The sequence below is a fragment of the Malus sylvestris genome, chromosome 17, assembly GCF_916048215.2.
Source record: "Malus sylvestris chromosome 17, drMalSylv7.2, whole genome shotgun sequence".
Classification (NCBI taxonomy): Eukaryota; Viridiplantae; Streptophyta; class Magnoliopsida; order Rosales; family Rosaceae; genus Malus; species Malus sylvestris.
In genome coordinates, this window is record NC_062276.1 from 3636667 (window position 1) to 3658396 (window position 21730).

The 21730-nt window shown below is 36.9% G+C and overlaps 3 protein-coding genes across 3 annotated transcripts; all 3 read right to left on the reverse strand.

Annotated features, from left to right (window-relative positions):
- Positions 1-7353: 7353 nt before the first annotated feature.
- Positions 7354-9128, reverse strand: LOC126611704 (60S ribosomal protein L34-like). Its single transcript, XM_050280085.1, has 4 exons — positions 8961-9128; positions 8742-8821; positions 7733-7842; positions 7354-7625 (listed from the first exon to the last, which is right to left on the reverse strand). The coding sequence occupies exons 1-4, from the start codon at positions 9037-9039 to the stop codon at positions 7523-7525; spliced, it is 372 nt and encodes a 123-aa protein (XP_050136042.1). The 5' UTR covers positions 9040-9128; the 3' UTR covers positions 7354-7522.
- Positions 9129-9980: 852 nt separating this feature from the next.
- LOC126610454 (putative glycine-rich cell wall structural protein 1) lies at positions 9981-10371 on the reverse strand. Its single transcript, XM_050278507.1, has 2 exons — positions 10190-10371; positions 9981-10122 (listed from the first exon to the last, which is right to left on the reverse strand). Exons 1-2 carry the CDS (start codon positions 10369-10371, stop codon positions 9981-9983), a joined length of 324 nt encoding a protein of 107 aa, XP_050134464.1.
- A 1267-nt stretch (positions 10372-11638) lies between these two features.
- Positions 11639-15265, reverse strand: LOC126611698 (uncharacterized). Its single transcript, XM_050280079.1, has 5 exons — positions 14802-15265; positions 13442-14676; positions 12411-12827; positions 12087-12319; positions 11639-11985 (listed from the first exon to the last, which is right to left on the reverse strand). The coding sequence occupies exons 1-5, from the start codon at positions 14975-14977 to the stop codon at positions 11734-11736; spliced, it is 2313 nt and encodes a 770-aa protein (XP_050136036.1). The 5' UTR covers positions 14978-15265; the 3' UTR covers positions 11639-11733.
- Between the last annotated feature and the right edge of the window lie 6465 nt (positions 15266-21730).

Genomic DNA, 21730 nt, shown 5'->3' on the forward strand with positions numbered 1-21730 from the left:
AGAGGGTTATTTAAATCCGAATTAAGGATCTCAAAGAGTAGAAAAATAAAGCTTTTTTTTTTTTTTTCTGGAATTTTAAATTCCAAGTTGCTTTCACATTTTCTCATAGCTTGATTATAGAAACCAATTCCATTTTTATCTTCAAACCACCTTTAGACAAAATGACAAACAGACGTTCCTTGTCATAATATTATAATTTATTTATTTGAGTAATCTTTATTTTTGGCTTATACCACCTTTTAAATAATCATTTCTTAAAGGCCTTTTTTATTGGCACCCCACAATGTTATGAATACACCCCATTTTCTTTTATTTAGTCTGAATTTCCTTTTCTACCCTAATTTAAATTAGATAAAAATAAACAAACAAAACCAGCACCACCTTCATCATCCCAAAACCTACTCCTTTTCGACAGACCCCCACCATGGCACCTCCATTAACAAAATGATCTCAAGTATACCAAAACATATGCCGACTTACAATTAAACTAACCAATAGTCTCATAGAAAGTCAATTCCTAGTTGACACAGAAGGATTGCTTCTCGACAAGTAGCATTTTTCAAAATTTTCACGGCCATCAAGTTGGTATCCCTGATTAGGTTGATATCGACATTATAAAATTCAATTTTATGGTATTTCATATCCTGCAAAATATTAGCAAAAGTGAGAATTCTAGAGAGAGAGAGAGAGAGAGAGAGAGAGAGAGAGAGAGAGAGAGAGAGAGAACGGCGGGAAAGGGGGTGACTATCATTGGCCAACACCGATGAGGAAGGTGGCAGAAGGGTGAGCGGTTCAGATAGGATGTTAGAAGGTTTTAATTTCTTAACTATTATAAAAAGGTGGTCTTAAACAATGAAAGGACTAATATTGGAATTTCAAAGAATAATTTTGAAGTTAATAAAAAGGTATTCATAAAATTATGGGGTGTTAATATTGGAATTTTAGACAATAAAAAGGTATTCATAAAATTATGGCGTGTTAATAAAAACACCCTTTCTTAAATTCTTTTTTTTGCTAAACATGTAATTTATGGACCAACTTCCCAAACACAACACTTACAAACCCTCTGGTTAGAAGATGAAACTATGAGATGGAGGCTCAGGGCATAAGGGATAAGGGAAGACTTAGGAAGACTTAGAAAGAGATTTTAAGAATAGGGAAGACCTAAGAAGACTTAGAAAGAGATTTTAAGAAAATATATGGAGTACTTGAGCTAATAGAAAACGTAATGACGTTCTAGAATTCATACGGCCAACCTTACTTAGTGGGATAAGGCTTGATTGTTATTGTTGTTTTTGTAGAAATTTTCAGGTCGACGGGTCGATGGCCCACTCCAACAACACTAATATTGTCCCCACTTTATCACCTACCAAATCCGTCAGGTGTGGGGTTTTATCACAAAAACCTCGGAATGAGTTAGATTGGAGTAATTCTATTTAAATTTTTTTTTCTCCTTTACCTCTAGCCGACGTGGGATAATGTGATTCCAACAAAAACCATCATGCAAAATAAAACACCGGACTAATCTTTAATTACACACTGAGACGATGCATGGTAAATTGGAAATAATAGAAAAACGATATATTTTTACTGAATTACCAGTAAATCCAGAAATTACAAGAATATAGTGCTGCAGTGTTGACAAGGTTAGGCAAACAGTGATTGTTTGGGCTAAAATTGTTCTTGGACAGCTCTCTATTTAGGGTAAATTCAGAGTACTGTTCACCAAACTGCTCCACAAGGGGCAGTTCAACTACTAGGGTTAGGGTTTGACCAGTGATGCATGTCATCTGACCTTTAAAGTTACATGTATGCAACAGGGAACACAATACGAACAAAACAAAAGCAAACGGGGTGAAGAAATTGACACATTCCAATCCAGAAGGTTTATTTGGACTCTGAATCGAGTCGTCGGAGACCTTTCGGGTTGGAGTGTGTCACAAATCATGTCATGTATGTGCTCAAGATTGGAATCATATATATTCAGAGAGTTTATCTGCTCTTATGTTGATTATTCACGGATTTTTTCCTCTTCCTAAATTAATGAAGTATGGTAAATATTATACTTAACAAATCTTCTGTTTGGACGCAAAAGATTGTCAATATGATGGCTGATCCACAATAAATATAAAAATGTATCGAACTTAATTATAAGTTTTTGTTAAATTTTATTGAATTCCTTTTATTATGTTTTGAGTGTTGAACTTAGAGGATATAAAAGTATCAACAGCATATTGTTTAATACAGAAAGCTTTTCTGTTTGGTTTGAAATCCATACATACTGAAACAATGAATCCGCCTTAATTAGTTTTCTCACTGCATCACTTACTTAAGAAATGAGAAGGCATGGGTCAATCCCCTTGATTTCACAAAAATGGGAATCCAAACTTCCTAACATCCAAATTTTTTTGGTAACCTCACTGGCCAAAAAGAACAATCTTTTTGGTACTTTCCAGACACCCGTTTTGAGAAGCTGCATTTCTTCCAACGAATTGAGATCACTTAGCTTTGTTACGCTTTCTATTTTAGTGGTATCACCAATCTATGTACACTTATGTCATTCATCAATATTATGACGCATGAATTAATAACGATATATAACAGTGTTATCTTCTTACTAAAAAAAAGTTTCCATGTCAACCAACCACTATACTATTCAAAAAGAGCCACTAGTATTAAGCTAACAATGAGATGCTAATTTAAATCATCAGCATGTCCAATTTAAACTAATTGTCGGTATAAGTATATATATAAGTATATATATATGTGTGTGTGTGTGTGTGTGTGTGTGTGGCGGAGACTCAAATTTAGTGAAATTCCCCAGATATAGATCCTCATTTGCAACCCTTGTTGTCTGTTGCTTAATCTTGGATTTGGAGCCCATGCGTCCAACCTAAGTTGAAATTTGGATCAAACTCTTCCAAACCAAGTTTTCTAACCTCTCTTTCTTTGCAAACATCAACCTTCTAATTAACACAACCATGCATGTTCCTATCAAACAAAACTTTGATCAATGTGAATGACTTTCTGTAGCTAATTATAAAATAGTTTTCCTTAACCGCATCAAATTCCATGCATCGTCCATTATATATTATATGTTTATGCTTTACATTCTTGGTAAAATATTCTAAAATTGTTAAGCAACACTTCAATTCATGCATTTTCATTTTTCAAGCAAACCTATATTGACCAAATGCACCAGATATGTCCTTGTTTGGCGCACAAATAATTGTTTTCATTTACCTGAAGAAAGCCTCAAATTTGACTCATATCACTATAAGGACGACGCTAGGGGTGCAACTTGGTTTGGGTCAACCCAAATCCGTCCATGCTTAACCCGAATTTAAACCCGATGGAGAGTGTTAGAATGAAGTAAAAATCCATCCAAACCCAACCCGACCTTAACCCAATTTTTTATTGGGTTTGGTTGGATTGGTGCTTTGCCCATCCATGTCAACCTAAACCCAACCCGATTTCTAGCCTGAATTACTCATGTACATATTACCCGTCCCATTTCAATTATATAAGCTAGATATACAAGTTTGGGAGGTCTGTCTATACTTGAAGTTTGTTGTTTGGTTTTTATTTGAACAATGAATGATTGTGTTGATTTTACGTTTCTTTTGGTTAAAACATTGTTATTGTCTGTGTAAATTTGAATTTAAATATTTTTGACATTATTTGGTTCAAAATTTGAAATTTATCTTATAAAATAATGTGTTATTTAAATCAATAAAGTTGGGTAAAACCGAACCCAACCCGAGTAAACCCGAACCCAATTTAAACTCGAACCAGAATAAACCAGCATGAAACCGAACCGAACCCATACCAGATGTAGAAATGTTGGATAAGGGATGAGTTGACCATCAAGCCCGCCCAAGTTGCACACCTAGAGATGCATGCTTGATCCCCTGTAAAAGTCGTTTTGTAAATATCCAATGTTAAAAAAAATTAAAAACTGAGATAGAAAATAATATTATCAGTAGTTAAGTTGTAATGTAAGTTCCAGACATGCGTGCTTGTCCAAATTACTCATCAATCACATATAGGCCTTATGTTATAATATTTATGTTTTAGGATAATCAATTAAGATAAATTTCTTTGAAAGCAACATTCCTCCAATATTTATGACATAAAATAACCTAAGATTAATACTGTCTTGTTGGTTACCTTACCTCCTAAAGTCATTCCTTGGATAAGGGATTTTGAACTGAAGTTCTATCTACATGACGTTTTTATCTTTTTTAAATATAATCACTCTCGCACTTCTACTCATTTTCTTGGTGTTGATCTCATTTATTAACATATTTGATTATTTAATAAATAAAATGCCTTCTAGAGCCATGTCACAGGAAAGGGTGATGTAGCTGCACATCATTTTTTACTTTCCATACATATTCTGTTAATTTTTGTTCATTGATAAACTTCACTTCATTCGATCTGCAGTTGAAAATTAAGTGAGATGTGTAAAAGATAAATAAGGGTGTGCATATAGCACCACCCTATTAAAAAATGGTGATGTCAATTTGATTGGGATAAACCTAGTCTTAATACAAGGACAAACCTAGTCTTAATACTAAATTTGATACATGGGATAAAAATAAGGAGAAATTAGGTTCACATCCTTCTTTTTACTACTCCATTGATTAAAATCTTATTCATTTTCAATTTTTGATCAAGGTCCTTCGGTATTAATAACATCATTAATTATTTGAATAATAAAATATTTTTATTTTTAAATATATTCCTTTAGTGTTAAAAATGTTACAATTAGTTATTTATATTTATGGCTAAATTTTTTATCATATATTTTTACTTTTAGTTTGTACCAAATTTTTTTTTCATTTTTAATTTGTACCCATATATTAGTTTCTTTTTGTGCTCATATTTTTTAAAGTTTTGTTTGTGTTTGTACCCATGTGTATACTGTCACGTGACATTGTATATTTAATCAATGATAGAAAAATTACATACGGTATATTTATGTTTTATGCCTAAACTTTGTATTTATATTTTTAGTTTGTACCCACTTTTAAATTGCAACATTTTTTAAAATTTGTAGTATTTTCTTTTTAGTTTTATTTTGTACCCATGCATTAATTTCTTTTAGTGCCTATATTTTCTAAAAATTCATTTGTACTCATATTTTTTTAATCTTTTATCTGTACCCTAATTTATTTATAATGTACCCATTCTTCTTTATTATTGTACCACTTTGTTATATGTGAAATGTACCATTTTTTTTTGTAAAATGTACCAATTTTTTTTAACACTATGGATACATTCTTTTGCCATTTATTATTTCTTATTTTTACCTAGTTTTTATCCATTTAGTCAATCAAAATGTTTAAATTTTTTTATTGTAACCGTTTCTAATAGTATTATAATGAGGTATTTTAAATTTATAGGATTATAAATCTCATAAAATATCAAACAATTAATGTCAAAACTATAAAACTATAAATATTAATTGAAATATAATGAGGTGTACAAAGTCAATGGATTTTGATCAAACTTTGAATACTATTAATGTTTTAGTCAAATAATGTTAAGGATTAAGGACCGCATCCAAAGTATCCCTAAAAATAATGTTTGGGATTTCTCTTGATATCAACAAAATTAAATAATTTGTCTCAAATCAATTAAATTAAAATTGCGTTCGGGAATAAGTTGATAGATCATAACCTAGTCTAGTATTTAATAATATTGAGAACAACAACATAGCACGAGAGTATACCGTTATAGTGACGTCTCATGTCAATAATACAACGCCAAGTGATAAAAAACTTACACATGTCATTCTATCACTAATATAGGACGCCACAATAACGATGTACTCCTACAGCGCAAGCCCTCGTATTGGTGGGGTTTTGGAAACTGATTATATCAAGTTATTAACATTATATAAACAAATATAGTTTGTTGGATGAACGAAAATTGTGTTTTCACATCTATTCATACTCAAATGGACTCGTGGAATAGACCAAAAAGAATATAAAATGTAGCAACGGTCTTTCAACTTTCACCAATTGAAGTAATGGTTTAGCAATTAAAAAGTTTATGAACATTGGTCTCTTAGCTCCTCAAAATGTGCAACTATGGTCTTTTTCATCAACTCTGTCAGAACTTCCATCAAAACGAGTCATGTTGGAAGAATCATTGCTACAATTAGGTTAAAGTTGAAGAACCATTGTTTCAATTGGGTTATAATTGAGGAATTATTTCTCAAATTGGGTTAAAGTTGAGAACTATTTCTACAATTTTCTCATTTAGTTTTCAATAGTTGCCCCTTGACTCATTTTAACAAAAATTTTAACGATATTGACGAAAATGACCATAGCTACATGTTTGTTGAGTTGAGAAACTAATGATCATTGATTTTTAATTGATGGATTATTGTTACTATTTTTTTTTTAAACAACCCAAAAAGCGACTCGTGGGTTTCTTTGCTCAACCAAGACAGAACATTTAGGCCGTGGTAAAGGCCCATTTACCCTGGTATGGGTAAGATTACTAATTACTCTGGTTACATTGATTATCCACAGTAATTCATTTTACATGAAAAATAATCAAGCAGAATTAATATTTTACTATGATACAATTGAAGAAAATGATTTCCTGACTGAAAAAGGCCGACCCAAGCCAACAAAGCACTCCTTTTGGCTCGGATCAGAGGCAAAATGTTTATCATATGCAATTTTATCCTTAATTAACTGACTAGCATGTAAAAACTATCGTCATACCAAATCATGAACTCTTTTCCTCTGACGTTATAGGAATCTCCAAATTTTTACTAATTCTCTGGATCTTTAAAATTACTTGATCCCCCAAAATTATATTCATCAAATACTGTTTAACTCTGCTATGCTTTCAACCTAATATAACACAACATTACAACAACCTGCTAGGTGGAACCGACTGTATGAATCTTAAAGTAGCATTGCGCTTAATAGATCTTGCAAATTTAGGACTCCTTTAAAAATGCTTTTAAAATGGATAGAAATGTTTTTGGTAAAAATATTTTGAAACTATTTCTTAGTATAAATGTAAGTGAATTTTTAAAAAACAGTGAAGTGTTTTTTGTAACTGAAGTGTTTTTTGTAACAAGCACCTGACTTGAGATAATCAACTTGGAAAATATAAAACAATTGAAAAGCAAAAAATGAAAGATTGGACACTAGATAGCAAAATGGTGGTCATTAACCAAAAAATAAACATCTCCTGTAAATTAAAGTAGTTTACAATATCATCGTCATCATCCACGAGAATTTTAGAATAGCATAAAATTTGCACTGAAAAACAAACTGAAGCATTGCCATTTACCAGTAAAAAGATAAAGATAAACGAACAAGATTATCACAAAGGAAGAAACAGGGAATTAGTTATCATTGAAACGAAATTAACCGAGTAGACGAGCAACACATAACAATAAAAGCATCCCAAATCTCAGATCCAAATTCATCAATCAACAAAACCTAACGACAAAATCTCGCTCATTTCTTATAATTCATTCAAACGACTATCAATGTTTGGCTCCTTTCTCCGCCTGCCTTTCCTTAGCCTTTTGAATCTTCAAAACCTTCTTCACGATCTTTTGCTCTTCGACCAAGAAAGCTCGAATGATCCTGCATACAAAATGAACAATAAAAACTCAATGCAATGCCTTAATTACTACCATACAAAAATTATAATACCAGCGCATCCAACAATCAGAATGTTCGCGTTAATTTACCTCTCCCTAACTGCACCTCCAGACAATACACCACCATAGGCCCGGTTCACAGTCCTGCGGTTCCTAGATAATCTAGACCTCTTGTACTCAGCAGGTCTCAAGTGAGGAATCTGCAAGGAAACCAAAATTACTATCAGCCACAGTTACCATCCAATATTCACTCCAACGTTCAATCTTTCAAATATCATATAAAGCTGGATGAAACGAACAAATGTACAATCAATTTGTCAAAACTCCAGTCATTCTCATTTTTAAGGGTTCAATTTTTTAAGAAAACTAAAAACACCAGAGTTAATGCAGAGCATATCACCCAACAGAAGAACAAACCCACACAAAAGCCCCACATGAAACGCAAGTTTTTGAAAAGATTATACAAATATAATTTATATGCATGTAGGAGAGTCCCTACCAAAAAAATGCATTTGAGAGTGCTGCGTATGTTAAAGTTCAAAACTAAGAGCATGCTTAAACAAAAATTGAAAAAACAAAATGTCAGTGCATGGCTATCTTCCGAAGTGGTAATGGCAGTGACACTGCTCCGCGGGAAGATAGGATATGACACCACCATCAACGGAGGAGCTTCCAACAAGAGCTGGGAGGACCATCAACGTCAACAAGTCTATATGCGACGTTATTAACATTTGGAATTTAAAAGCATAAGTTGCCTGCTCCAAGTTAGGGAATGATCAATTCCCTCGTCACAAACCTAATAGTACGATTGGATTCAAAAGAACGAGTTTTTTTATGTACCCGGTATCAGTCCTAATCTGAAAACATTCATTTGGACTTTGGAGTTCATGTTCGAAATTCAAATACTTCTAGCTAGTCTCCCACAAATTCATACACCCCAACAAATCATTCATCAAACAAATACAATCACACACATTCTTGCGTTCACATCATAAACCTAACCAAATTGCTCAGTCAAACAAATACATACATACACATACACATTCATATACAATCGCATATACAGATACTGAACAATCAAACGAAAGCAAAGACATACCCCTTGGATTCTCTTGCCGGTAACAGGGCATTTGGGACCGCTGGCTCTCTTCTTGGTGGTCTGATAGATCAATTTCCCCCCTAACATTCAACACGCACAAAACCAACTCAACCAAACCAATCAAACGACACCATAAACAAAACCAGCAAAACCCTAATTGAATATTCGATCAGATTTCCAGAAGCAAATTGGGAATGCAAACGGTGCAAATTATGTTACCGGGAGTTTTGACGATGCGGTGCTGGTTGGACTTGGTGGCGTAGCTGTGACGCTTCCGGTACGTGAGCCGCTGCACCATTTTTGGAATGCTCGTTTAGCTCGGCTGCCTCTCTCTCTGTCAGTGCGATCGACTGCAACAAAAGGGTTGCCTATGGACGATGGGAGCGGTTAAATAGGGTTTTCGAAGGCCGAGAAACCCTAGATCGGATGGCTGTGGAGAGATTTTAAGTATTGGACGGTGAGGATTTAAAATTGGTTAAGTTAATGGGCCGGGTCTAAAAAGAAAAGAGAAGGGCCTGAACTTAAGAGTCCCACGCTGATCCGTAATAAAGGGGGTAATCCAATCACACAGCCCATTGGGCTTTATAGATTGGCAGATCCACCGAAAATTCGACAAAACCGGACTAAACCGGCCTATCTGGTTTGGTGTGGCTTTTCTTGTTAATTTTCCTTTTCAGTACTAAATCGAACCAGATTAGTCGGTCTAGTTTAAAATTTGGGTTGTGTTGTTTCTGGATCATGAACCGAACCGATCATGTTTTTCAAAACTTGGTCATAACATCCCTCACAATATATGACACCCCAAATGAGATGTAAAATTCAATGTTTAGTCCATATCTCGAGTCTTACGCTTTGTTTGGTATTGTTTTTTTCATTAAAAACTGCTTAACTTTAACTTTAAAGTTAAGCAGTAAAAAAATGTTTGGTAAAAGTAAAAGATCCTGCCTATTTTAAAAGTAATGGGTTCCAAATAACAGCTTTTAAAAACAACATGTAGGTTGTTTTTAAAAGCTGCTTTAATAAAAAACAAAGTTAGGTCTTTAATAATTATTTTCAACCATTGTAACTTCATTAAATTTTTTTAAATGACATTGTTTAGCCTTCCACACACATTCTATCCCTTAGAGAATAAAGTAAACGTTACCACCTACCACTACAAATAATAACCTTACACCATCACTGCCATTACAACCACCATTTTTATCACCACCACCACCATAACCACAACCTCCATCACTATCAATCACTATCATCTTTGTCAGCACCATCACTACCGTCACTGCCACCGCCACCACCACCATTGCCACCACCACTACTACCACCATTACCACCATTGCTACCACCATCAATGCTGCCATCGCCACCACCACCACCATCATTACTGCAACCGCCACCATTGCACCACAACTACAACTACCATTACCACCATCATTGCCGCCACCGCCAACACAACCCCCATAATCGCAATCGCCACCACTGCCACTGCCCTACCACCATTGTTACCTTTCCACCACAGCCAACACATCCCACTATTAGCACCACTACCACCACCACCTCCACCGCAACCACCACCACCATTACCACCACTGTTGTCGTCGCCCCCACTCCTACTATTATGTTCATTTGTCATTGTATACAATTATATCACCTTTACATTGAATTTTACCAAACAATTTTGCGCTGCTTTTTATACTCACAATATTTTTAAAATTCAGTTAATCAAACGCTCATCTGCTTTATTTTACAACTGATTATTCTTAAAGAACAACCGAAACAGTTTTTTAAAAATGCATAGTAATCCTAAACTGGGCCTTAGTCTGACTAATGGTCCAGTAGAATTTATTCTACATATGACGGGTTGAATCCTCTCTCTCGTCTCTCTTTAACAACCATCTAACTCATTAACCATATCGGTTTGCTAATAAAAAGACCAAACACTCTCTCACATAGTTGGAAAAAAAACAAATCTTAATGTGATATAAAAATAGAAGGAAAAAAAAATCTTGCAGCCTAATTAAAATCATTACTTTGGACTCGTTTGTAAATACTTTTAAAATGACTGAAATCAATTTTAGAGAAAAAAATTTGGATTCTAAAAGTACTTAAGTGTTTCTTGCAAAAAGACACAAGTTATGTACTTCTTGTAAGAAGTACTTCAAATACTTTTGAAAAATAGTTCCAAACTATTACTTAATTGGTTATCGAAACACCACATTAAGTTGTTGTTAACTACCTAGCCACCAACCATTACAAAAAGTTAATAGGTAAGTTAATTTACTTGAGGAAAGGTATAGCATCATTGAAATTTTAAATTTTGACCAAGTAAATGTTCATTACGATGACACTACAACTTACGAACCCAACGGCGTGGGCACCTCATCTTTGCCGCCAGATTTATGTTTCGTCTGCTGCCTAGAGACTTCACATTACCACCGCCATACATATTTTTCAACCTGTCAAAATATGAACAATAAGCATGTATGCGTTGACTCGTTAGGGCTGGTTTGGAGTTACGTAAATTTTTTATAAAATAACTTTTTTTTTAAAGTTTGAGTTTTAATTGTGTTTGGTAAATAAAAATAATAAATTTTTTTTTTTAAATCATGAGTTCAAAATAGCATGAAATAGAAGCAATTGTACATATGCTTCTCAAAAAAGCGTTTTTGTCATTGGAGGCAAGTGAATTGTACCAACTACTATAAGTTTTATCTTGACAATTCCACCCCTACCATTCTTTTCGCTAAAAACCCTATAGTTTACCAAACATTTGGCTGTTTTTTTTTTCCTCACTTTATTCGCACAAAAGCAGATTTAAAAATAGCACTACAGCCCTTAGTCAAGTCAGTGTGCTCGCAATTTTATTTGCAAATTTGAAATCTTTTCCTCGTATATTAATGTAAATTAAAATATCGCTTTGATGAGAAAATATGAACAATCATAGTTGGGAAGCTAATATTACTTCTTTGGTTAGACAAAAGTTTGGCTACTATTGCTAGCATGGAAATAGCAAGATGGAAGGATCTACGCGGAGCTTTCGGTTCACAAAATTTATCTTGCTCAACTTATTGCGGCACCACAATAGTTGCTCTGTTGTAATATTCGACATGTTCAAAACCCTAGCTACTAATTTCATGTCAACTTGGGAGAAGAAGTAGAGGTGATCTGTGCCTACATCTCCATGCTTTTTCAATCTCTTTAGTATGCAGTTCCCACTCCTCAATATTTCTCTTAGCTTCATCTTTTTCTGCATTTCAAAGTACAAGTTAACTTCATCGTTAGGTGAAATCGAAACATGAAAAGTCGTGAAACGGAATGACATGTTATATTGTCTGATATGAAACGTACATTGTGAAGATCTGTTTGGATCTCTATGTAAAGCTTCAAATCCGATTCTTCAAGCTCTTCTTCTGGTCTTCTCTTTCGACATGCAAGCGTACAATTAGCATGTTTATCAGCTCGAATGAATCTCCAGATCGTCCTTATTGATTCTTCGAGTATCTCTCCTAGAATGTCGCTTGTAATTGCACCATCATCTTTGCCTTTTCTTCTTGCTTTCTTTCTCTCCTTTAAATTGTCCCCTGCAGTGCCATACACTTCTATTAGTTTAAATAAATCATACCTTCAACATCCCTAAGTAAATACAACACTTAATCGAAACTTTTTAATCACCTCTAATCACCGGAACTTGAAGAAGATTGCGCGTGATGCATCGATTCTTGACGTAATTTTCAACCCTAGGCCCTTGATAACATTCATTCTCTACAAATCTATGCAAGTGCACTTGGAACTGTTGGAATTCGCCCGCGACTGCATTGTACGAACCAATTTCAGACGGAGCCGATTCCCAAAGCTTGACGGCCTTCTCATACTGCCATTGAAGGATCTCCCAAGAAAGGCACAACTGCCCCACATAAACCACTTCTAATTCACTATGCAATTCTCTAATAAATTTCACCATTGGGTCGGAATCCGAATCCTTTTTCGGTTTGCATCCCCAAAAAATCTGTGAGAGAAAGGATGGGATTGCCGGAGCTGAGGACTTGGAGCTCGGAAACGACTGAAGTGGATCCTTGGACTGCAAGAAACCTACACATTTGGATTTTCATAAAACACATGAGAAATTAAGATCATGTGAACTAAATATAGTTAGCATAAAAACAACATAGAGCATCTAGCAATTAGCATAACCCAAAAGTCAATTTAATTTAATAATTACAGATTAACTTTTCATACGCATGAATTTCTGCATAGAGGAAACCAACAAACAAAATGGTGGAGCACAAAAGCACTTCCATAATTAGACTGGGGGAGCTTAAAGATTAGCATGCTCAGATGGTGCTAATTAAACATAAATTAAGGGGCACATCCACTATGTAATGTGCTTTTAGACAATATTTAAACAGGTACACATGCAAAAGGGTTTTTTTTTTTTTTGGAAAAGTGCTTACACAATTGAGAACTAACAATTTTCTAACTTCTAACTAGGTCATGTAAATTTACTTTTATGTAAGCAGGCTCATGCTTCTTTCATGATCAACTAACCTGATTTAGGAGGTCCTAATTAGGTTGAATTAAACATACCGATGAATCGAATGGATTACAACAGTTTGAAAATAAGAAGAAGAAAATTTGGGAAGAAAACACGAACAAAATGATTTGAAACTATGAAGACGTTAATCGAAATTGAAGAAAAAACTGACCTATTGCATATAACTTCTGGTAATTCAAAATGTCGAATTTTCGCATGTGTTCTCTGTAACTTCTGTGGAACTTCTGAAGTTCTCCCATTCTATCACCTTGATGGATTTTTTCATCGATCTTCCATGGCTTCAAATCATCCATATTCGGGGACTCGGATTCTTCAAGAATGGTAGGCAGGCCAGTAGCTCTGACTTTCTTGAGCTCCATTTTCAACTGTTCTATCAAATCCTGGTGTTCCCACAATGTTTCCAATGTGTTTGAATCCTCGGAAGCATTAGGTGTCAAACAACGAACATCGGGGTTTTCAGCATTTTTGAAACCCTGAATTGGTTTTTCGTCTTTGCTACTAAACCCTTTTGGATTCGAGCTGCTGGACAACTCTTCCAATTCTTGAATTTGTTCGTGTATTTCTTCATCTTCATCATCGAAACAATCAGACTCGTACCCCATATCGAAATTCTCAAGCTGGTCATTTCTTTCCTCAGAATCTGCTACAGACAAAAACCCCAGATTAGGAGAGCCAGTAGAAGCACAATCATAATCTGAAGCAACAAAGTCCTTTTCTGACAAGAACTTAACTTCATGCGAATCAACTTTCTCGCAATCTGAATCGCTTTCAAGACTCCCCACTCGCTCTTCATCCAAATGAGGATCTTCCGTCAGCGATATCTTATCAGACTCTTCATCTTCCTCCCATTCCTCACCTGCAAATTCCTGAGTAATTTGTTCATGATCACCTCCTTCTTCGACAGTAAAGGTTGCAACTTTAGCTTCTTCCACGAAGCAACTCACAACCTCTTCGGCTTTGAATTCGTATTTTCTGCTGCTGCTGCTTATGAATTCTGGTTCTACTTTGAATAGGTTAAACTTGTCAGCCATAAACTCAAACTCTCTATTGCTTCTGCTTAATATTTCTTTAGTCTGGTACTCGAATTTAAATACAAAACTCGGCTTCGACGCCTCTCCATCATCAGCTTCACCAAACTCTGAATCTCCATGGCTTTTCGAAATCTCGGAATCAGCTTTCTCAGGCATAGCTTCTGGCTCAGCCGGATTATTCGATACCGTTTGATTGGTTTCTTCAGAAGCAGAGCTAGGACAACAAGAATCCGATTTTCCAGGCAGAGCTTCTGTCTCAACAAGATTATTATTCGATACCATTTGATCGGTTTCTTCAGAAACAGGGCCAGAACAACAATAATTGTTCATCCAATAACTCTCACCATTAACAAAACTGCAACAAAAACAAACACAAAAATAAGTTTCTGACCGAATAAAAAAGTATATTAACTACAAAACCCTGCTGGAAATTCATCTAAAAACATCAGAAGTACAAAACCCAACTGGGAATTTGAGTACCTGACTCTGAGGAAGAACTTGCTGAAAAATCTGAACAGAGCAAGCAAGAGGGAAGAGACAGAGAGGGTTAAAAACCTAGGAGAAGGAGGCGTATATGAGTAAAAACCCCCACCAGAAAAACCCATTTTCCTGAAATCAAAGTGGGTATGTAGCAAAGAATTAATTAAGGCACCCATCAGTGAAGAAATCCATCGATCAATCGCTTTATCTCAGTTTTAAGAAAAAATACAGAGGAGTTTCATGCAGGCTCTGATTCACACGTTGAATTTTTAGGGAGGAATGGACTTCCCACCTGTAAAAGCGGGAAAATTCATGCTAGTGCTCGAAAGGGTTTGCATGGAATGGGATTCCGAGAGGTGGAAATCTGACCTAATTAGTGAGATTTAAGGGGGATTTGGAAGCAAATGTTTGGGGGGGGGAGAAAAGAACGTGTCAGCGACTTGGGGTTGAAGTTGAACTAATCGTCTTATGGTTTAGAAAAAGGATAGAATTGGGTGAGATTGAAAGCTTACGTTTTTATGGATTTTGTTTATTTGTTTCTCTCCTTAATTTCGAGTGTAAATTTCATTTGGCAGTGGGAAAAGGAAGTATTTTTAATTTTATTTTGACAAATCCTAAATAAGAGAGTTTTTTAATACAAAATAATTTTTGCACCCTCGTTTTTATGCTCTATTTATGTAATTTCGGTTCATTTTAATATGTGTAAAATAGTCATTTAGTAGTACGGTAATCTTCGATTTGATATCGTCAAAAACGATTTCAAATTAAATTATTATTGCTAACCCACTATAAAGTTTAACTCTCCCCCACTCATTTGGATAGATAATAGCAAATATGTTAAAACAACAGAGAATTTTATATTGACCCAATTCACAAGTATCTTTTAGGAGAAACCCTTATATTTTAATATAAACCCATTGAACAAATTTATGCAAAGACAAAACATAATTTTGTGATCAAGGATGACAGAGAGAATTCTTTTGTATTTATAAACTATGAATTTAAATCATTAACATACGTTTCTTAAACAAAAATCATTAACATACGTATTGGTTAAGCTAATATTTTTTATTTTTTGCAAAAAAAGAGAGACATGTTTGTGCTTCGCCACACTATTTAACATTTTGGGGGCTGGAAAAGACTCAGTGGCATTTTAATCTTCTTCTGGCCACCATCATGTGATTCACTAGCATCAAGAATTGAACCCATGGACGTGTCGTGCAGAATACAAATATAGAATTCGTCATCGATTACTGGACCATCCCGTGATAGTTAGCTAATATTTTTTATTTGGTCGTATAATTATGTTGATATGTGGTACAACCGTAGAAGCAACTAATGGCAATGGGAAATGGCCAATGTTCGTCATCTATTCCATCGACATCAACCAAAACAAAAATATAAGACAACCCTAGCTCAATTAATTGGTTTCTTAAGACTATTGTTTTGGCATATTTCAATGGTGGAAGTACTCCAAATTTGTGCTACACTACAGCTATTAGTTATTGTCCCTAAAATTATTATCGTTCTACTTGACTACATAATATGTACTTTTATGCTAACAACGGTTGCTTCGGTTGGTAAGGTCTTTACTTTGTGTGTCGCCCCATCAAAGTTCGAGTCTTGCTGCTAGCAGTCCTCGTTGATATGCGAAATGTAAATTCCTACATAAATTCCTACTGGTAACAGCTAGCAGATGTCATGTGTAAGTCCTTCCAGCTCGAGGTTATGAGTTTGTTCTGGTACTGGCAATGAGAGTAACAATCTCTCCCTAAACTTTTTGTTACAAAAAAAAAAAAAAATTCTATACTTTTATAGATTTTTATTATTACAAAACCAGTGCTTCATATATCTTGAAAAATAACTTCTCTTTGATAATAGTGCCATTGGTTATCTGCACTCTAACCTTGTCACAGATTATGAATGTAAATCACTACACGCGAGAACCTGTGTTTGATTTTTGTGTTTCCCAACATTACTTGCACCGAGAACCGATTCTCTTTTCTTTAAGGACAGTATGCATAATCAAGTATGTGACAAATTCAGATATGTTTCCACTGGTGATCGAAGTTGAAATTATAATGTTTTGTTTATCTGCCGTCCTAGATTGGCACATCTGAAGGCAATATCTTCCTAAGAACGTGTGAGGCTATCGATAATCTATGCATGCCTAATGGAATTGGTGCCACACGCTTTAAAGTATTTGAGTCTTCACAGAGAATGAACGTTATTATATATATGCATGACATACACAAGTCAAAACGAACTTATCCTATATATATGAAGCCTGATTCATGACACCATTTTTTTTACACAACTTTTGAAGTACGTTTTTATGAGACTTACTTCGTTATGTGTTGATGCACAAAACCGGAGGTCTTGGAACAACGTAAATTCGACCGTGAATCTGCATGTAATGTAAATAACACAAGATGTATCGTAGTTCACCCCAAGGTTTGGGCTACGTCCACACTGATTGTATTATATTTCTCTGAGAAGTGAGGGAGAGAAAGAGCTCTATAAGTGAGAGCTTTGAGAGGGGTGAGGAGAAACTTAGGAATTGGCCTCTGAGGATGAGATCTGAGGGTGAGAATGAGCCTCTCCAGAATGAGGGTAGGAGTCCCCTTTTATAGAATAAGGGGCTCCTCCTCCTTTACAAAGTATGGGCTTTAGTGTGAGGCCCAAATACAAGGCCCAAGGCCCAAATATACGAGGCCCTAAATATGGTATAAACAGTAGTCCCCCAAGTCTTCAGTCAAGAGAGTCTTTTGGCTGGAGACTTGAAATTCAGTCCATGTGTGGGCCGAAGTAACTGATGCTCGATATGAGGCGGTGCCCAATCTGAAATGATGCTCAACTAGAAGTAGCACATGTTGTGAGGCCGCTTTGCTTGTAGCTTATGTTGCCTTGGTTGGCTCGGCTTGTGGCGTTTGAAGGTGAGGGAGTCCCTTTTATAGAATAAGGGCTTTCTCCTCAATACATAAGTGATGGGTTAGAGTTGATGCTCGCAGTGAGACAGTTGCTCAGTAGGCGGCGATGCTCTCTAATGGTGGTGAGGGAGTCCCTTTTATAGAATAAGGGCTCGCTCCTCAATACATAAATCATGGGTGATCTTTCAATGAAAGTGAGGGAGTCCCTTTTATAGAATAAGGGTTCGCTCCTTAATACATAAATAATGGGCTAGAGTCTCCCAAGTATTTTTCATGAGGCCCAGTTGAGGCCCAATATATGGTACATAATGTAGTCCCCCAAGTCTTCGGTCAATAGAGTCTGTTGGCTGGAGACTTCAAATTGAATCCATGTATGGGCCGAAGTGGTGGTTGTTCGGAGGCGGTATTTGTATACCCTGCACTGAAGCTTTGTAGGTGAAGCTTTGCAAGTGAAGCTTTGAAGCTAGAGCTCTGTAAATGAAGCTTTCGAAACTAGAGCTTTTATAAATGAAGCTTTTGAAGCTAGAGCTCTGCTAATGAAGTCTTTGAAGCTAGAGCTCTGTAAATGAAGTCTTTGAAGCTAGAGCTCTGTAAATGAAGTCTTTGAAGCTAGAGCTCTGTAAATGAAGCTTTTGAAGTTGATTGACATGAGTGATGCTCATGAATGTTTATGTTGATTGACATGAGTGATGCTCATGAATGTTGTCATGAGTGATGCTCGTGAATGTTAACATGAGTGATGCTCATGAATGTTTGACATGAATGATGGTCATGAGTGTTTATGTATGATTGTCATGAGTGATGTTCATGAATGTTTATGTATGAATGACATGAGTAATGCTCATGTATAATTTGGAATACTGGGCGTACTTTTGATCGCCTGGTTGGAGCGATTTTGGGCTTATGGGCCTTCGCCCTCCACAACATTCCAGTCCAACCCATTTATTTTGGGCTTGTCGTTGTTGTTCTTTTTTTTTTTTTTTTTTTTTTTTTTTTTTTTTTTTTTTTTTTGGGGTTTATACATATTACCCTCGGATGGGGTTTATACATATGTCTCCGAAAGATAATAAATTACATCATTCTGGTAGAATGTTTATTCCTTACTTTTGTTTTTCTCTTTTCTTTTATACTTTTGTAATTATCTCAGTGGGTAGCCATATTTTCTGTTTTGCTCTTTTCCACCGCAAATCTCATGTTGAAAGGGTAGCCATGCTTTCTGCTTTGCTCTTTTACTTTGCTTTGCTTTTACTTTCCCTTTTCTTTCTCTTTTCCTTGCGCTGCATTTATTATTCTCTTGCTCTTGCTGAGGTCCAGGTGCATTAGCCTTTGCAGATGGCAGACAAAAGTAAAGTGAAGTGCTCTTTACTTTGCTTTACTTTGGCAGATTGCAAATGGCGGAGGCATAGACTTGTCTTTACAGCATCTTCTGGAAAGTCAAAAAGCAGCTTTTAAGGCCACTAGCAGCAATAGCCATCATTTCTCCTTTTTCCTTTTCTCTGCTGGTTTATTGAATCTCTTCTCACGCCGGTCGCATGCGCCCCGTCCATCCGAGAACTTACCACCCTGACTTTTTGATGAAATGATGCCCATAAATCATAGTGTAATCTGTTTTCTCTAGAATCGCCATAGCTGCATTCTTATACTCCTTGAACAAAGAGACCGAAGGGAACCTCCCGGATATGCTATGAGCAGCTATAGAGCTATCATCCCTCTCCTCCCTCTGCGCCTGGCTCAAAGGGCTCGCAAAATTTTCGATCCCCGGTGACAAGTACGTTTCCGGCAACGAATAAAACGGCGTCGTAAGAGTGGTAGGCGTCGTGCGCTGCACATCTACGACAAGAGGACTAGTGTCGTTCATTTCGGAAGAAGAGAAACTCGCGATCTTGCTCGGGGAACGAAACGCCCAGGGTTCCTCGATGACCACGCCCTCTGATGCGGATGACTTGGAGTCAGAGTCGGCCGAGGAGAGTCGGGGGATGAGCAGAGAACCGTCAGACCAAGAATTGGGCTGAAGATGGGCAGAGAAGCAGTGCAGAAATATCTGGAATCACGGTGGTCCTCATCGTCGGAGTCGGGGTTGACGATCCAGAAATATCTGAGAACTTCAAACACTACAAAAATGGCAGCAGCTAATTTCCCAGCGTTTGGCTACTGAGAAGGTAGCAGATCACAAAAAAGGGGAAAAATCCAGTAGAGCTTATTCGATCTGGAGCCGAGTAGCGTCAAGTATCGAAAGTTTTACTGCTTCTTCTCTGACTCTCAGCCGTTCGAGTCGGTGATGTGATCCTCCCGGCTTTCAACAGTTCCTATGAATTTTGAAAATTTGAAATCCGATCTTTCTCGGAAAGATCAGAAAAGTGAACTTTCTGGGAGAAATTGGGAAATGAAATTGTTTGATCTCTCACAATTCCGCACAAAGCTGTTTGGGATCACCTTCAAGATTAAGACTAGCTGAGTAGCGATCCTCCATCACCTCTCTCCAACCTGTCGTCGACGGCGTCGACGGAGCAGACCCAAATCCCGGGGACACCACCGGAATACAAAGCTTCGCCGGCCTCGTCCTCCTCATTCTCTTTAACAGAAATAAACGCAGCAGCGCCAACCTTAGAGAACAAAACGTAATTTTTCGTCCCAGCCTGCCGTCGTTCCCACACTTGGCAGCGCCAAACCCTCGCCTACCCCAGCCTGATCTTCTTCCGAGTTCCTTCTGAGTTGACCCGTTCTGTATCAATCGAGCCGTTCGATTTCGCCGCCCTTTTGTGTTGCTTTTCTTGCCGGAGCCCCGTATCAATCCAGGCAGTCGGACCTGGCGAGGTTCTCTGACCTGGTCGACCCGCCTGAGTCGTGCGCTGGGTGTCTGTACAAGTCACCAGGTCGGGATCCTGTCACTGCCGAGCTCCTATTGCAGAGGCCGACGTTGAGTTCCTCCATCATTTAACCAATCCAAGCCTTGAGCTCCATCACGTCATTGATCAAGGTAGAGAGACAAGACAGAGATGAGAGATTTGATTCCCTGAATCTGCCTTGCTAGATTTGGCAGAACCAGTGCCTTTCTTGCCGGAGATGGAGTCGTCGGAAGAGATCAGGCGGTGCTTGTAGATGCGGTTGGTGGGTTCCAGGATCCGTACCCGGGATAGATTGGGTCGGAGCAGGTCCATGAGGTCGAGCGTCGCTCTTTGTGCAGAAAGAAAGGGTTTTGAGATTGGATAGGCAAGACGAGAGAGGTGAATTTTTCTGGTCTTCTTCGTCTTGTCTCGACTCTACTGGAGTGATGAGAGAGAATGAGAGAGTGTGTCTTGGCATGCCCAATGGGCTGTTTCTAAAACTTGTTTTTTAATGTGGTTTTGGAAATGGATTTTTGGGCCATTTCTGGGTTTCTAGAGAGAGAGAGAGAGATGGGCTGAGATTTTGGTTTAGTGTTTCTGCAGAATCACGGCAGAGGTGAAAAAAAATGAAAAAGAACCGACATAGTTTTTTGTATCGATTCCCACAGACGGCGCCAAATGTTGATGCACAAAACCGGAGGTCTTGGAACAACGTAAATCCGACCGTGAATCTGCATGTAATGTAAATAACACAAGATGTATCGTGGTTCACCCCAAGGTTTGGGCTACGTCCACACTGATTGTATTATATTTCTCTGAGAAATGAGGGAGAGAAAGAGCTCTATAAGTGAGAGCTTTGAGAGGGGTGAGGAGAAACTTAGGAATTGGCCTCTGAGGATGAGATCTGAGGGTGAGAATGAGCCTCTCCAGAATGAGGGTAGGAGTCCCCTTTTATAGAATAAGGGGCTCCTCCTCCTTTACAAAGTATGGGCTTTAGTGTGAGGCCCAAATACAAGGCCCAAGGCCCAAATATACGAGGCCCTAAATATGGTATAAACATTATGTATTTAACGATCTGAACCATCAAAGATCATGTATACCAAAAATTACCTAAATCTGAAACCATATGACCATTAGATTAAGAGTTTAGGGTTTCTCTGTATATATATAATAT

Bases quoted from the DNA above. Each gene is read 5' to 3' on its own strand.
- LOC126611704 (XM_050280085.1), bottom strand. From the start codon at position 9,039: ATGGTGCAGCGGCTCACGTACCGGAAGCGTCACAGCTACGCCACCAAG. The intron at 7,843-8,741 runs GTATGTCTTTGC...GTTTCCTTGCAG, and splicing joins CCGGCAAGAGAATCCAAGGG to ATTCCTCACTTGAGACCTGC. The intron at 7,626-7,732 runs GTAAATTAACGC...TTTTGTATGCAG, and splicing joins GGAGGTGCAGTTAGGGAGAG to GATCATTCGAGCTTTCTTGG.
- LOC126610454 (XM_050278507.1), bottom strand. From the start codon at position 10,371: ATGACAAATGAACATAATAGTAGGAGTGGGGGCGACGACAACAGTGGT. The intron at 10,123-10,189 runs GTTGGCGGTGGC...TGGCGGTTGCAG, and splicing joins ATTGCGATTATGGGGGTTGT to TAATGATGGTGGTGGTGGTG.
- LOC126611698 (XM_050280079.1), bottom strand. From the start codon at position 14,977: ATGGGTGCCTTAATTAATTCTTTGCTACATACCCACTTTGATTTCAGG. The intron at 14,677-14,801 runs GTACTCAAATTC...TTTTTGTTGCAG, and splicing joins AAGTTCTTCCTCAGAGTCAG to TTTTGTTAATGGTGAGAGTT. The intron at 12,828-13,441 runs GTCAGTTTTTTC...CCAAATGTGTAG, and splicing joins CCAGAAGTTATATGCAATAG to GTTTCTTGCAGTCCAAGGAT.